Source organism: Ictalurus furcatus, chromosome 16 (assembly GCF_023375685.1).
Source record: "Ictalurus furcatus strain D&B chromosome 16, Billie_1.0, whole genome shotgun sequence".
NCBI classification, from domain to species: domain Eukaryota; kingdom Metazoa; phylum Chordata; class Actinopteri; order Siluriformes; family Ictaluridae; genus Ictalurus; species Ictalurus furcatus.
This window is the reverse complement of record NC_071270.1, coordinates 1959636-1975546: the sequence shown is the minus strand read 5'-3', so window position 1 is coordinate 1975546 and position 15911 is coordinate 1959636. Positions and strand designations below refer to the sequence as shown.

The following is a 15911-nucleotide window of genomic DNA, read 5'->3' as shown; positions in this document are numbered from 1 at the left end:
TATTTTGTGTGTGTGTGTGTGTGAAGATAAGAGTGCCAAGACTCCACTGGCTTTACTGAGGCCTCTTCTCTATTTATAGTGAAGCTCAGGCTGCCGCTGGAGGTTTCAGTCCTGAGTTAGAGAGACTGAATGGAGTTTGCAGTGACTCAGAGGAAGTCTAAACATGTAGCATGCGCATGTAGTAAACATTTCTACAAAATATTATTGTGGGTGTTTCACACACATCATCATCAATATTATTATTATTATTATTATCATCGCAAGCTGTTGTCATTGTACCACTACGAGACAAGGATGACTACGAGACAAAAAAAATGCACCATTTTTTTCCCCCCTCTAACTATTTAATTCCAGCCTTTAGTTTCACCTTCATCCTACCGGCTGGGTACCGCAGACCCCTGAGGTGTACTTCTTTTATCATATCTCACAGGTGTTCTGTTTGAATTAGTGCTTTTCAAAGTTACCAGATGTACTCAGGTCCTGGGGTCCTGGCGATTCTCGAGCCTGGTTTTACAGCCTGCGTTCGCTCTCTGAATTTATTGAAGAGAACAATGCACAAGTGTGATTGAGACACGGCCGTCACCGGTCTTATTACATCTAAACCGTACGCGATTTTGTGAAGAATTTAAACCGGAGGAAGCAACGAAATGAAGCAGCCCTTTTCAGCGCGAGTGTGATTTGATTGGTTTGTTCTGTACTCTCAGGCTTGTTTCAGCAAATCAGCCGTCAACAAAGCAGCGAACCTTGATTGCACTACAGCGAGACTGATTTATTAGACACGCATTCGAGTTAATGGAGTGTTATGAGAGCTGAGAGAACGGTTTTAACAAACATTGCCTGTAGTTCCATACGCAGGCATGAAAGAGCAGACGTGAAAAAGAGTGCCCAAGTACATTTATATGTTTTGCTTTAATTAATATGGTGCGTTAATTTAAACATTAACAAACTTTTTTTTAAACTAACTTATTAACCACCGTGTATATAAAATATAAATATAAGGTGTGTATGTATGTGTGTATATAACAAACGTTGTTGTTGTTGTTGTTGCTTCTATAGTAAATTACACAGGGACTTTGTGGGACTATTTTTTGTTTTAATTTTCTTCATTTAGTTTTAACAGAGAGAGCGCGAGAGAAATAAAACGAACTTTTAAAGCTGCTATAAAATGAATATTAACAGGAACTCGCTACATTAATTGTAGCTATAAATGCGGGGGAAAAGAAGAATGTTCACTTGTTCTCTAATAATAAAAAAAAAAAAAGTTTAGTGTTTCCAGACTATTGTGGTTTAAGAGGAACGAAACACTTTGGGGTGTGCTGTTGTTGTTATATAAACTTATTTCCTTGTATCATATATACGTATCTATCGGTCTTGAGGATACATTTGCTAAGGTTGTGTATAGTTGCCTGTTAATGATGGATTAGTCAGTACTAAGTTTAATGACAAAACGGCAACTAAGCAATGAAAATTGTTCTTCTGCGCCAGCTACTATGGACCAAGACTAATTTATTAAATATTTGTACCCATGTACATAAATAAAACGTTTGTATCTCATGCTAGTTCATGACGAGCCCTCGTTCAGGCTTAGGTTACTTATGGACTTCAGGCTATGTGTACGTTTGCATGTCTACACACTAACCAACCAGTTCAAACTCTGTTTGAATGATCCATGAGCTGCTTTCCTGAGTGACTCATTCTGCCTTTTCCTCCATTGTCCTCTCTCCTACTTTCCCCAGCTGATCATTTCATCCCACGCTCCATAGCCCACCTGTCCAGCTGTTTCACTGTGAGGATCTGCCAGCTGTGAAACACCTGTCCCATCAGCGCTCCATCTCATCTACCCAGCGCCTTCTTTTACAATTCTTTCTTTCTCTCTCTTTCTATCATAGCTCTTCCCCCCCCTTTCCTCTGCTGTACACTCTCTCTCTCTCTCTTTCTCTCTCGCTCTCTTTTTCTCTCTCTCTCTCTCTCTGCTTTTTTTTTGTCCCGCTCGGCCCATGACCACAGTGCTGCCTCCATGGCTTTCTCATCCCGCTTTTCATTCTGGGAAAAAAAGGGAAGTGGAGTTTCGTCTCTGTGCTCTTCTTGCTGCATGTGTACTGCATTTGTTTCTTGAAAGGAGCATGAAGTCGTTGCGTTACGACAGAGGCGATTGTAGCCGAAGAGTTCAATTTGTATTTTAACTCACCTAGTGGTGATAGAGGAGGAGGAGGAGGAGCCAAAGCCTCAGTTTTGGGTTCATTCCTAAACATTCGTTTGATCAGATTCAAAACCTTTTTTGTTCAATCTTTTATTTTATTTAATTTTATTTACCTTGTTGATGTTCGTGACGGCCATTTTCCATCCAGAGTTCTAGGGTGATGCGACTACCAAGCTTTAGGTCAGGTGCTCAGTGTTAGATCGGAAAGCGTGTACACCTGCGTACCGAGTATCTGTAATCATTCAGCTTCGGCCCGGGTCTAACCTTTACACCATTTTGATCTGTGTTTCTCTAGGTTAAAGACGAAAACACGCCAAGCCCCAAAAACCCAAGTGTAAGTTCTGAATGTGGATTTGTGGATTTGTTTAGACTCCTTCATCCTTGAAGTGCTAACAGCAGAGTCTAGACCATGGGTTCACAAACTTTTGACAGTCAAGGACTCTTTTCACTGAAAAATATTCAAACTTTTCAGAAATTTTGGCTTATTATTTATAGAAGTCCTACAATCTAAGTCTTTCTACTAACAGAACCCATTTGTAAGAAAATCGCCATTGACATTATGTATAGGCTTAATCACGTTGACGATGGGCCTCCTGGATATGCTTCGTGGACCCCTGGGATTTCTGGACCCCGCTTTGAGAACCACAGTTCTAGAGATCACAGATTTCAGATGGCCGAATGCTTTCGTCAGGCTAAATCATTCAGATCTTGGAACCTCCTGTTTAAGCCACCGTGTCTTGTTAATCTCAGAAGAAACGTTGGCTCTCAGGTTATTATAACGTCGTATGACCTCATACGGAGCGTGGCAGGATGATTCCTGTCTCTTCAGTGGAACGTAGAAGGAAGCACATTGCTGCTCTTTCTCCTTTATTTTGGCCGCTTGCCTGTCTTGGATTCTCTATAATCAGATTTTAGAGGGGCTTCTGTTTTTTCAAGGAAGTGCAATGGAATGCATTAATGGAGAAGTTGACGTGGGTAATGGAAGAAGAGTATTATTATTATTATTATTATTATTATTATTATTAAGGCTTTATTCTCAATACGATGAGGGTGATTTTTGATTTTCTTTTCTAAGCTTATACAAAGTGGTTATTATCTGAAAGATTGCGCTAGCTGTTCTCTTTCAAGGACGTTTTTGAAACCTGTTTGCTAAAGTATTACAGGGATCTGCTTCAAATCTGTTTTTAAGCAAGCATAGCCATATTGACAGCGAGTAATCGACGAGTCCTGTAGATGATGCATGGGATTGCTGTGATACAAAATGCAGTCTTTCCCCTTTAAATCTGCTCCGGTGATGCTGCTGCAGCCGTGCACTGTGGTCGCAGATTTATTTTCCTCAGAGCATCAGTGCACGTGATCCTCTGAGCCAGGCAGCATGGTCTTCTGACGGACACATCCATCCCTCCTCTTTCCACCAATCCTGGCTACACAGTGACTGGGAGGGACGTCTGGAAAGACCGAAGGCAACGGCGAGAGGGAGGAGACAAAAAAAAAAAAAAGGACAGTGATCTAGACGAAAATAGTTAAAGACAGGATGGGTCAGAACAAACGGGGGGTGTGTGTGGAGCATGCGAGCTTGCGTGTGTGGTAGTTCTTGTGCGCTCCATGGAGATGGGTTCAGAGCTGGAGTCTGTTCGACGTGCTGCTGCCTTCAGAGGAGGGATGGATTCTGCTCCAAACTGGAAAAGGACCAGCACTATCACCTTCAGGATTGATATGAAGGTCTGTCTCAGTACAAAGCTAAAGAAGGCTGAGATTCTCTCACTTCTCTCACTATTGGGATTGTCTTGCTCGCTGATCTGGTGGTTAGTGATGTCTGAAAATTTGATGATGTGGAATATTTCAGCTGTTTGCATCACATGCTGGCCACGGTCCAGTTTCCTTTATGGTGGATCGTAGACAGTCAGATTCCAGGGCTTGAAGCCAGTGTTGCATTGCAGTGCCCTATGCTTCTTGTCTTGATGTGGCTGCCTGATGTGTGGAACCTTTTCTCACTCTGTGCTAGCATTGAAAAGGTTGAGAGCAGTCAGTAAGGAGCTGGATTAGTTAAGTGAGGGACCAGAGAAATCAGGATCTAGGATGTAACTTAGGGAGGCCACACAAGGTGGTTGTATATAAATGGGTGGTTTGGCAGGAAGTGTTTGTTTCTTTCCTGAGAGTATCACTGGGTTCAAATGGAAAGTAGCAACATGTAGAGTATATAACCTCAAACAAATGGCTGCCTGAAGTCTGTGATCTTTTGATTGTTTGATAGATACTGTGGTCAATCTCTTTGGTCAGTCTTAAATGGATATCCAAGACGCTTTTTTACTTTTATGAAAGTACTGCATAAAACATGCCCATCAAGATTATAGTGCCTAATAATTTCTTGACGGCTGATTCAGCAATAATTTTTGACTAATTTTGCCATCTTCCAGTTTCTTATCACTATGAATTGTGTGTATGTATGTATGTGTGTGCAGTCAGACAGTGAGTGCAGCATGAGTGCTCAGTCTCCCGCTGTGGTGGACGGAGCGGGTGGTGGAGCTTGTCGTGATCCACCAGCCTCTCGCAGGGTTTCCGATCCTCCTGCAGAGCCGAGAAGCAATAGCAGCAACAGTGGCCCAAGCCAAGCACGCAGGGTGGTGAGTAGGGTGAAAGAGGAACCGCCACCTACCCCTGTGCCCAACAAACCTGCCTCTACTTCCACCTCGGTGCCCAAATCCAGTAAACCCCCTACTTTAGCTTCTCATGATGATGATATCTCTGTGGGGCTCACCAGTCTTATGGGGCGTGGGAGGACCAGAGAGCACCGTGCTCGGTCAAGAGCTGGAAAGGAGGCTAAAGAGAGTGACGGAAGTCCAAAACCAGTGGAGGAGACAAAACAAGAAGCCCCTGATAACACATCCTCTCCTCCTTGTATTGTGACTAAATCCGACACCACTCCTACTGTGGCCTGTGGTTCTGCCCCTAAACCAGATCCTGTCAACTCATCCACTGAGTCTGTCCCTAAAGCTAAACCAGACCCATTAGCTCCACCTCCTGGTTTTATCCCAGCCCCTAAACCCAACCCGCTTGCCCCACCTTCTGGCTTCAGCCCACCTCCTAAGCCAGATCCCCTAGCACCACCTGTTGGGTTTGTGCCTGCCCTGAAGCGAGACCCTTTTGCCCCCGTGTCAGGGTTTATCCCCAGGGCCAAAGTGGATCCTCTGGCACCCCCTGCAGGTTTTATTCCTGTTCAGCGACCCGCTGCGGTCCGGAAACCTGAGGTACAGATGGCATGTGACAGTGTGAAGCACTAACACAGCTCACCCGACTGATGTGTCATTAACCCAATGGCATGGATTTTAACCCAACGATAAGATTAAAAAGTATGTTGTTGATTTTGCCGAGCCCATGGGTATTTCTGAACTATTTTGGAGCTACTCTGTTATGAAATCAGTGGCAGGGATTCAAACCCGACAAGCGATTCATTGTATTGTGTCAATTATTAACTTGATTATTTTGGTATTGCCGGCCCTGATAATTAGATTATTCTGTGGTGTTGTGGATTTTCTTATTGCGCTTCCACCACTAGTTGCCGGCATTATGCATTCACGTACGCGTCCGTCCATCCGTCAATCTGAGATTATCGTTCACTCCGTATCTCATTTACGAGAGGTTGAACGGTTTGTAGGATTCATGTTGTTAGCAGATGAACTGATTTAGATTTTGGAATTGATCCAAACAGGGCCAAGGTCACAAATATCTGAAATTCTGAAACGGTTTTTTCTTCAATACCCTCCATCTTGTCTGAAGTATACTAGACTTGGTGGTGGTGATTTTACTTATTTATTTATTTTAACCTTGCATTTTTCAAACAAGGATTTGGAACAATTCTGCTTTGCAATCGTAAAATGGAACCATCGTCTGTCTTTCCAATATGTCGACTTTGCAGTTGAGAATTTGGACTAGCATGACTAGCATCCTAAAGGATTTTTTTTTTTTTTTTTAATCTTAAGAAAAGTTTCTAAATAGAACCTCCTTAAGAAGCTAGAACTAATAATCATTCAAAAACTTAACCGAAGAACGCTTCGGGAACTCTCTTCTCTAACACTGTAGAACCCCCAAGCTTGTCTCCTTTGAAGGAGCCCTTAAAGGTTATATGTAGTGCGAGTGTTTCCCTTTTATAGAGAGTAGCACTCATTTTCTACGAGTGTACACACATTTCTTGGATTAGATTTTTTTTGGGGAAAGGCTTGGAAGTTCTTTGTAGAACCCTGCAACAGAAGATCTTGCTTCTGGAAAGTTATCCACCCAAAAAAAAAAAAAACCTCCCTGTGTGAAACCTTTATTTTGTAAGTTTGTAGTTTAATGCGTGTTGGGAATCTTGCGTAGTAATTGTATGCACTTAAAGTGAACGTAAACGGATGTGGTATTAGATTTCAAAGGTATTTTCGGTGCTAATCCTGCATTAACTTTGCAGATTAGAGTAAATCGGTATATAATATTGATAACACATTGTACATTGATATTGCTTGCACTGTGATGTAAGTTTTGCCCGTTTGAGAATCGGTGCAGTGCCACGCTTTGTGCATGTCGCATGTTTTTATTTCACTGGTAAACAAGTGGGAGTGTGTGCGTGTGTGTGTGTGTGTTTCTGTTGGTGTATACATTCATTTTATTCACTCTTCCTCATGCACATTTGGCTGTGTATCATGTTGTGTATCACTCTGAAGGTAAAAGGAGCATCTCGGTCTCCTGCACCAGCTGGGAAGCCTATCTCTGGGGCCACTGCTGTCGGCCAACAGGTGTGTCGTAGTGCTGCCCTGTGTTTGTGTGTGTGTGAGATGTACGTAGTGAGCACATGGTAGCTGTTTATGGAAGAAAGTACGTCTAGTGTTTAGATATGAAGTGCAAAATATGTCTGAAAGTGAAAGTTCTTCTTGTTTGAAGACGCGATTGCATCACTCAGTGAAATATCTGTCAGTGTTTTGTACTGTAAATACTCACACAGTAGCGTATATCTCTCCTCTGTCTTCTCTTTCCTCTCTTGGTTCCTTTCCTGATTGGTTTTAGCTGCAGAAATCTCTGCTGGTCCCCACTGAGGAGAATCACAAGCGTCTGGAGAAGGTCCTCACTGTGGACAAACCCGTAACAGTCTCTTTCTGTCTATCTACCCTGTGTTCTTTCTCTCCTCAGCTTGGCTGTGTGTCTCTCAGCTTTGCTTCCAGCGTGACAGGTGGTCTGTCTCCACCACACACACACACACACGCACACACACACACACACACACACACACACACCACCATCTCCGCATCCCAGAACTCAATGTCCGTTTAGATACCAGAGGGGTTCAACTTGATCATATGCTCAAATCATATGCTAAATTTATCCGGCAGTAGATTAGTGGTCTGGGACTCGTTTATCAGGCTTTAATTTTGTAATGAAAAGATGATGATGGACACAGCACCACCTAGAATGAAGCAGCATTAGCATTGTCAAGGCTCTGTGTATATGTTTTTCAGACTGATTATTAGGCAAGAATGGGATGTCTGTCCAAAAAAAAAAAAAAAAAAGGGCCATTGATATCAGAAGCCCTGAAGTGGAACGTGGAGAATGTGTCCTGAGACAGATTTCCTTTTTTACCTACTTATTACTGCCTTGTATAATGTAATGACTGGAAAATGATCCTAAATAAATAAACTAAATAAGCTTCCTTAAACTTGTGATGTCAGGTTGTTAATAGGAATGAGTCCAGTGGGAAGCCGGACTTTAATTCCAACAGGACATTATGACAGTTGAACTCAACTAGGGCTGCATTGGTAGGACCTGACATTTCCCAGGGGTTGGTTCAAATACCAGGTTCAATTACATTTTATTGTTGGTGTGACATTTAATTTGACTCTCTGAATAATCTTTTGTTTATTTCATCCATCAATGCGACGCTTGATCTCGTCTACCACTCGTAGGTTTTTTTTTTTTTTTTCAAATGATCATTTCATTTGTAAATAAATTTAAAATAAATCCATCAATGAACGATCATCAGCTCAGCTAACGTGATATTTGTGAACGCGCGGCGAATAACCGAATCGGTTAATTCTTTTAAAACGTCTCATTTGAATATATTTTGATACATTTAACAAAAAAAAAAAAAATCGAACATTATTTAAACATTTTAAAAACTTTCCTACGGACCCCCTGCAATTACATCACTGACCACTAGGGGTCCGCGAAATCACCGCACTAGACGGTCGAGTATATAATGCATAGTGTAAGTGCACGGTACGTCACTTGGGACACAACTTTAGTGTTTACTCTCCGGAGCGTGTTTTTGGAACAGAAGTAACGTAGTGAGTAAACGTACCGCACGCAGACCAACTACTCAATAATGAGATTCGTCGACGACGATTTTCATAATCGATTATTATCGATTTTATCGATTGGTTGTTGCAGCTCTAAACTCAACATACATTCAATCAGATCCTTTTTTTTTTTTTTTTTAATTCGATGATCGCTTAGATTTGAGCCTAATACACTGGCTTTTTCATGATGAGACGATTTTAAAGAACAACTCTGGAGACACCAAATAAAATGTGTTGCATGGGTTTATCAAGAATAAAGGCTTTCTTCTTTGTCTGGATTGATCATAAAGGACTATTTTTAGAGCTAAAATAAAAAATTGTGGAAACGTTTCGTTCAACAGCAAAAAATGTCATAGGAATCCGAGAAGTTCTTTGCATTTTCCGCCTTCCTCATAAGGGCTTCTGTACGTCTTTGGCAGCGATAATGGTTTCATAAATAAAACCCAAGGAATGGAGCGTTACGTTCTGAACGCTTTATTTCCACCGTCCCATTTTGCACACGGATCATTTCTGACTTTTCCATTTTTCTTATTCCTTGTCTTTTTCCTCCCTCAGGCTTGTCTCCCATTCCCCTCCCCCCAGTGAACATCACTTCTCAGTATTTCTTCATTCGCTATAGATGCTTTCTAGCTTTTTAGCTTCGGTTTCCTTTTGACTGAGAAACTGTGATGAGGACCTGTTGTCTAAAGATTGCTGTTATTCTACATGCTTTTGCCTTGCTCAAATTGCTATTTTAACCAAAACAGCTTCTTGTTTGTATCCGAGGCGTTCGACTTGCTAAGTGCGTGTTGTTCGCGTTCCTGAAAATGACATTTGACCTTGCTCATAAACCCTATCTTGCCCCCATGTGAATGTGCAGGAGGACCCCGTGGCTGTCCTGCAGGTGGCCCACGCCGCTTCTCTACCGCCCAAGGTCTGACCGTAGCTGTGCAGTGTATTAACCTGGAGTGTTTTAGTTAGTACCGAGTGTCGCATGTAGCACGTACACCCGTTTCCTTTGTGGAATACTGAGAGGAGTGTTTGGTTGTTGCTCTGCCACCATTGGAATTAACGAAGCCAGATCCTCCCTGTATTCCGGCTTGTTTCCTGGACGTTGTCACACTCTAGATGCTTGCGTAATTTCACACACTAGCTTGAGTTAAATTTGCTTAGTTAAATAGGACGCCTTTTCTCAGCATGCGTTTGGTTTGTGGTGTCGAACCTACATCCGAACTACAAGTGTTTGTTACCCAGATCCAGACGGTCATATCGAAGTGTTTAAGACTTGCAAAAGAGGAACAACCACCCAGTGTGAAACTGCTGCACTCGGCTACAGGTTTCACTTCACACTTTTTCAGACACGTATCCGCTCTTTGAGTGTGTGTGTGTTTTGAATGATTATGCCGCCCTTCATCCTTCCTGCTATGTAGAAGTTCAGGGGATGCGACTAGTGCTTGGCCCCCTTCATACAGCACTGTATTACGGTGTAGTAGTGAGTCGCGGCCATGGTAAGTAAAAGGTTTTGCGTGTAAGCGCACCGTTTCCTGATTCCTCTCCGACTCATCTTGTCCCCTGCAGGTGAAGACCGAGGAGCAGATCGCTGCAGAACGAGCCTGGTTTGGCACAGAGAAAGTATGGCTGGTTCACAAAGACGGCTTTTCTTTAGGTAAGCAGACCTCCCGCGTGTTGAAAATTGAGCTCGTCGATATAACGTATAGCTTTACTGACTTGTTCATTCAAGTCTGTTACTGTCTTTTTCTGCACCTTTAAACACAGAAACCAACCGTTGAAGCGCTTATTGATCTGCTGATCAAGCAGTTGTTTTGGCATTATACCACAGTGCTATTGGATAATTGAATGAATTCGATTGGTCGTGAAGTGTCGATTCATTCTCTATAACCGCAGCTATAACGACGGCAGATGCTCTGTATAATCGAAGGTTAATACTAAACATATTTTTAAAAATAGGCTTTTATTTAACAAAGAAACGCTCATAATTGTGAATACAGTGGCGCTTTCTATGAGGAGATGTTTATCTTATTTGTGGAAGGAGTCTCCAGTGTCAGCACCGTGACTGAAACGTATAGGCGCGATATAATCTCACAAGCCGCAGCAAAAGCGAGCATTTTTGGCCGCAGTGATGACACAAAAAAAAAATTCTGAGAAATCCTGTACGGACTGAATAGCCAGGCTTTCATACTAGGGAAAGGGTTTTTATGGGTTTTTTTTTTTTTTTGTGATAAAATTGGTATAAATGGTTTGTCGGTCTGTTATGAAAAACCATGGAAATGTTTCTGACAAGAAAACAACACCTCAGCTCTGCGTAGCTTTCGAGTGGAATAATGTATCGCATCAAAAGCCTCGTTTGACAGATGAAATCCAAGACGCTTAAATGACGTGAAATTTCAGACTCGCTATAAACGTAACACCCAAGCAGTCTTACCCCAGCTGTTCGCCGTGCCAGCTTGTAAATGTGGCCTGTTTCATAAAAAATTCATTTCTAAATACAAAGCCAAACAGGAGACGCACGTAAATATACACCGAGCTGCAGAGCCTCTCGCAACAGGCCTGTTTCTGTGTGTGTTTCTGCAGCGACCCGGCTGAAGTCAGAGGACGGAAGTGTTCCAGAGGGGAAAGTGAAGATCCGACTGGAACACGATGGGACGATTCTGGAAGTGGACGAGGACGATGTTGAAAAGGTGGGCCACGTGGGCTCGGTCTTAATCCCAGTCATTTAAATCCCCGCTGTACACGCCTCTGAGTGTGTGCTTCTCTCAGCCTGTCATGAATCAACACCTTCGCAGCACCTCATTTTTAAATAAATTAAAAAAACGAACTGTTTCCATATCTAGCTTATAGCTTTCATTTGTTTAGTTGTTTGGATGAGGTGTTTAGGGACGTTTTGGGATTCGGGAATGACGGGCGTTTGTCCTTCCTTCGTCTCTAAGGCGAACCCTCCGTCGTCTGACCGCGTGGAGGATCTGTCTTCGCTGCTCTACCTGAACGAGTCCAGCATCATGCACTCACTGCGACAGCGCTACGGAGGAAACCTCATCCACACGTACGCCGGGCCGAACATAGTGGTCATCAACCCTGTCAGTGCGCCGTCCATTTACTCGGAGAAGGTGAGAGTCTCCACATGAGGTGCGAAGAGAAACGCACTACTGACAAAAAGAAATATGAAGGTTTTGTGTCTGTTCTCAGGTGATGCACATGTTTAAAGGCTGCCGCAAAGAAGACACGGCCCCTCATATTTACGGCGTGGCTCAGGCTGCGTACCGGAAACTTCTGACAACTCGCCAGGACCAGTCCATTGTACTGCTGGGTAAAAGCGGCAGTGGAAAAACCACCAACTGTCAACACCTGGTACAATACCTGGTGACCATCGCAGGCAACAACAGCAAGGTGTACTCAGGTGAGGGATGGTGAATCAGCTGGGATTGGTTACACTTCCTGCAGGAGCGAATGTGCTCGGTCAGACCTTTCCCCACCTTTTGAATGTAAATCTCTAGTTTAAGAAAAGCTGCAGAAGCATAAATATATATATTAAAAAACAACACTACATTTTTACACTTGGTTGACTGAGGTGGACAGGATGTGCCTCTTTAGATATTTGTATAGCAATAGTTGATCCAGCTTTTTGGGAATTACACTTGAATTTGCATGCAGTGTACGCCAAAATAAGTAGCTGCGTATAAAGTATATAATCTGTCTTCTGTGGCGTCTTCAGCTGAGAAGTGGCAGGCTGTCTACACCATCCTCGAGGCGTTTGGGAACTGTAGTACCTCCATGAACGGGAACGCCAGCCGCTTCTCCCACATCGTCTCTCTGGACTTTGACCAGGCCGGTCAGGTGGCTTCCGCTTCAATCCAGGTGCGAATCAGAACGTCGTTCGGCACGACCGATTACGAGAGACGATATTTCACGCATGTCTTCTCGTCCTGTAGACCATGTTGCTGGAGAAGTCGAGAGTGACACGGTTCCCGGACGCTGAATCCACATTCAACGTCTTCTATTACATGATGGCAGGAGCTGACAGTTCTCTCAAGTAAGACGCCTCCGATTTGTAGAAACGTCGTAGAACGCCCAATTCAGTCAGATGCGTTTGTGCTCTTGGAAGAACGTTCCAACTTGCGCCTAGGGTTCTTCGGATTGTCCTTTTCCCGAATAAAGGGTATTTGTAGAACCTTACAACAGAGGGGGTTAGAAGCTGAAAAAAGAAGCTAAAACCATTTAAGAAACTTTTCGTAAGCGTATAGTATTTTTAACAATCCAAAAAAAAAAAATCAGTGTGTGTTTTACACCCGGAAGCTTAAAAACGGTATTCAAAGCGCCCTTAAAAACCTTACAAATGTTTTTAACGAGTTGTCAGCTTCACCATGTATATGTGGGTAAAATGATGTTACTAGATAGTTAGCAAACCGACAACGCGCTAGTGAGTGAGCTGGTCCCATATGCGTTTTTATTTTCCTTACTTGGCAACCCAAAATTTGGACTGAATAGTTCCACTCTAGGGATATCAATTCCCCACTATAACCTTTCTATCATCTGAGATGCCCTAGAACCGCCACCGTGCACATGCTATGTTCCAGTTTTGTTTAGTTTTCTCCTTAACTCCGCTTCGGTGTGTGTGTGTGTGTGTGTGTGTGTGTGTAGAACCGAGCTGCACTTCAACCACTTTGCAGAGAACAGTGCCTTCGGGATCCTGCCTCACTCCAAGGCAAGCACCACCTCTACTTCGTGTAAAAAATAAATAAATAAAAATAAATCATCATACCCTTTACTCACCCTCACATACTGTCTGGATTTTTTTTTCATTATTTTTTCCCTCTGCAGCCTGAAGAGAAACAAAAGGCCGCTCAGCAGTTCGCTAAACTCCAGGCTGCAATGAAGGTGTTGAGCATTTCTGCAGAAGAACAGAGAACCTTCTGGCTGCTCCTGGGCACCATCTACCATCTAGGAGCCGCAGGAGCCACCAAAGGTATTGGCTGGATTTGTTCGACATTAAATTAAGACAATTTCACCTGTAAGAAAAGCATAAATAAGCGGATAATACGGTGCTGTGAAAAAGTATTTGCCTTCTGATTTCCTCTGTGTTTGTGTAGATCTCGTATTAAGTTGTTTCAGAAATTAAAACAAAATCTAAGGCAGCCTGAGTGAACACAAAATAGAGTTTTTAAATGATAATGTTATTTATTGAAGCAAAAAAGTTATCCGATACCAAATGGGCTTGTGTGAAAATGTATTTGCCCCCGTAGATACTAATTGCCCAAATCTATGAGACTGCATTCGTAATGGGGTTCAGCTGGACTAGATACAACCAGACCTGATTACTGCAAACCCTGTTCAATCACATCTACACTCAAATAGAACTTTCTCAACAGCATGAAGTTGATTAAAAGGTCTTACTCTGTAACACACTATGCCAAAGTTGAATGAAATGATGAGGAAGAAGGTGATTGAAAGACATCAGTCTGGGAAGGGTTACAAAGCTATTTCAAAGGCTCTGGGACTCTAAAGGACCACAGCAAGAGCCGTTATCTCCAAATGGAAAAACTCGGCACAGTAGTGGACCTTCCCAGAAGTGGCCGACCTTCCAAAATTCCTCCAAGAGCACAGCGAGTACTCATCCAGGAAGTCACAAAAGAACCAAGGACAACATCAAAGGAACTACAGGCCTCTCTTGCATCAATAAAGGTCACTGTTCATGACTCCACTATCAGAAAGACACTGGGGGAAAATGGCATCCATGGAAGAGTGCTGAGGTGAAAACCACTGCTAACCCAGAAGAACATTAAGGTTCATCTGAATTTTGCCAAAACACACCTTGATGATCCTCAAACCTTTTGGGAGAATGTTCTGTGGATTGATGAGTCAAAAGTGGAAGTGTCTGGAAGACAGTTAGATCTGGCGTAAACCAAACACAGAATTCCACAAAAAGATCATCATGCCTACGGTCAAGCATGGTGGAGGTAGTGTGATGGCGTGGGGATGCTTTACTGCTTCAGGTCCTGGGCGACTTGCAGTAATTGAGGGAAACATTAATTCTGCTCTCTACCAGAAAATCCTAAAGGAGAATGACCGGTCTTCAGTCCGTAAGTTGAAACTGAAGCGCAACTGGATTACGCAGCAAGACAACTATCCAAAGCGTAGGAGTAAGTCCTAGTCCTAGAAGTAAGTGAAAGACTGATCTCCAGTTATAGGAAGCGTTCGGTTGCAGTTATTGCTACTAAAGGTGGCACAACCAGATTTTTAAGTTTAAGGGGGGCAGTTAGTTTGTAATATGGGTGATGGGCGTTGGATAACTTGTTTTGCTTCAATTAAAAAAAAAAAAACAAAAAACTCTATTGTGTGTTTACTCGGGTTGCCTTTGTTTATGTTGTATTTCTTTCTGAAGATCTAGAACTATTTAGTATGAAAAGAGAAGTAGTCAGGAATGGGGCAAATACTTTTTCCCAGTATGTTGAAATGTTGTATGTTGTCGAGTTGCCAGTATAACAACCCTTTCAAGGGGTTGTTACACTGGCATGAACACGATAGATGATTGAAATCGACTAATTTCTCCCCATCCTTTCCATAGTGCAGTAATGATTATTGACTGAGCACTAATGGCTCCGGATGTGTTTATTCTCAGTAGATCGTTTGACGCTCATTTTGTCTAATGTCGCCCCCCCTGTGCAGTCTCAGTCGTAGACGAATGCGGTAATGAACGTCTCCATCACTCTTCTGTCATCGCTTTCCAGAGTTCTTTTTCACTTCGAGTTTTGCCATAAGCTTCTTCTTCTTCTTCTTCTTTTTTTTTTTATTTTATTTTATATTTTAAAATCAGTAACACTTTCTACAGAGTCCAGATTAGTGATGCATGAACGTATTAGCCACCACAAGCCAAAAATGCCAACGAAAAGTGCATAGAGGTGTTCCTGTTGCGACTGTATTTTAGGAAATCTTAACTATCCCTTGAAGAACCCTTGCTTTTTTTAAAATGTATTTTTTTTTTAGGCTTGAATTGCAATATTATCGGAGAAGTGTTTAATTTATTTCAGTGTCTCATCGTTCAGTCTGCTCATCGATTAAATATAGTACTTGGTTATAGCATTATAAGGCATTATAATAGTGTGTATATTGGCTTTATAGAAAGTGTCACCCTCAGCTTATTTATTTATTTATTTAATTTTTTAAACCAACGTAGATTCTCTTAGGACCTCTTTACCTAACCTGTTGTTATTACGCATATAATAGAGCGCTGTGTCTTGAATTTACATCCCATCGCATTCTCGTACGTAGCCACACTGTGGCAGTAGAGTCATTCGAGAGGTACTTGGCTATGCCTCAAGCCTCGTGGCTCTGGTGTTCTCTCATGCAGTGTGACACGGGGTTAATGCGTGTGGGCGATAATGGTAATAATGACA

At 42.5% G+C, this 15911-nt stretch overlaps 1 protein-coding gene across 7 annotated transcripts in view; it reads left to right on the top strand.

Annotated features, from left to right (window-relative positions):
• myo18aa (myosin XVIIIAa) overlaps window positions 1–15911 on the top strand; it is a 67647-nt gene that overhangs the window by 15667 nt on the left and 36069 nt on the right. For 6 of the 7 annotated variants that reach the window (XM_053646079.1, XM_053646074.1, XM_053646073.1 and 3 more), the window contains 8 exons: window positions 10081–10168; window positions 11095–11201; window positions 11451–11627; window positions 11707–11917; window positions 12233–12375; window positions 12450–12550; window positions 13159–13222; window positions 13339–13483. In XM_053646079.1, the coding sequence (XP_053502054.1) occupies window positions 10081–10168; window positions 11095–11201; window positions 11451–11627; window positions 11707–11917; window positions 12233–12375; window positions 12450–12550; window positions 13159–13222; window positions 13339–13483 (1036 nt within the window). Of the gene's footprint in view, window positions 1–6709; window positions 6970–9382; window positions 9437–10080; window positions 10169–11094; window positions 11202–11450; window positions 11628–11706; window positions 11918–12232; window positions 12376–12449; window positions 12551–13158; window positions 13223–13338; window positions 13484–15911 lie in introns of those variants that run through there. The other variant, XM_053646078.1, reaches the window with a different exon arrangement.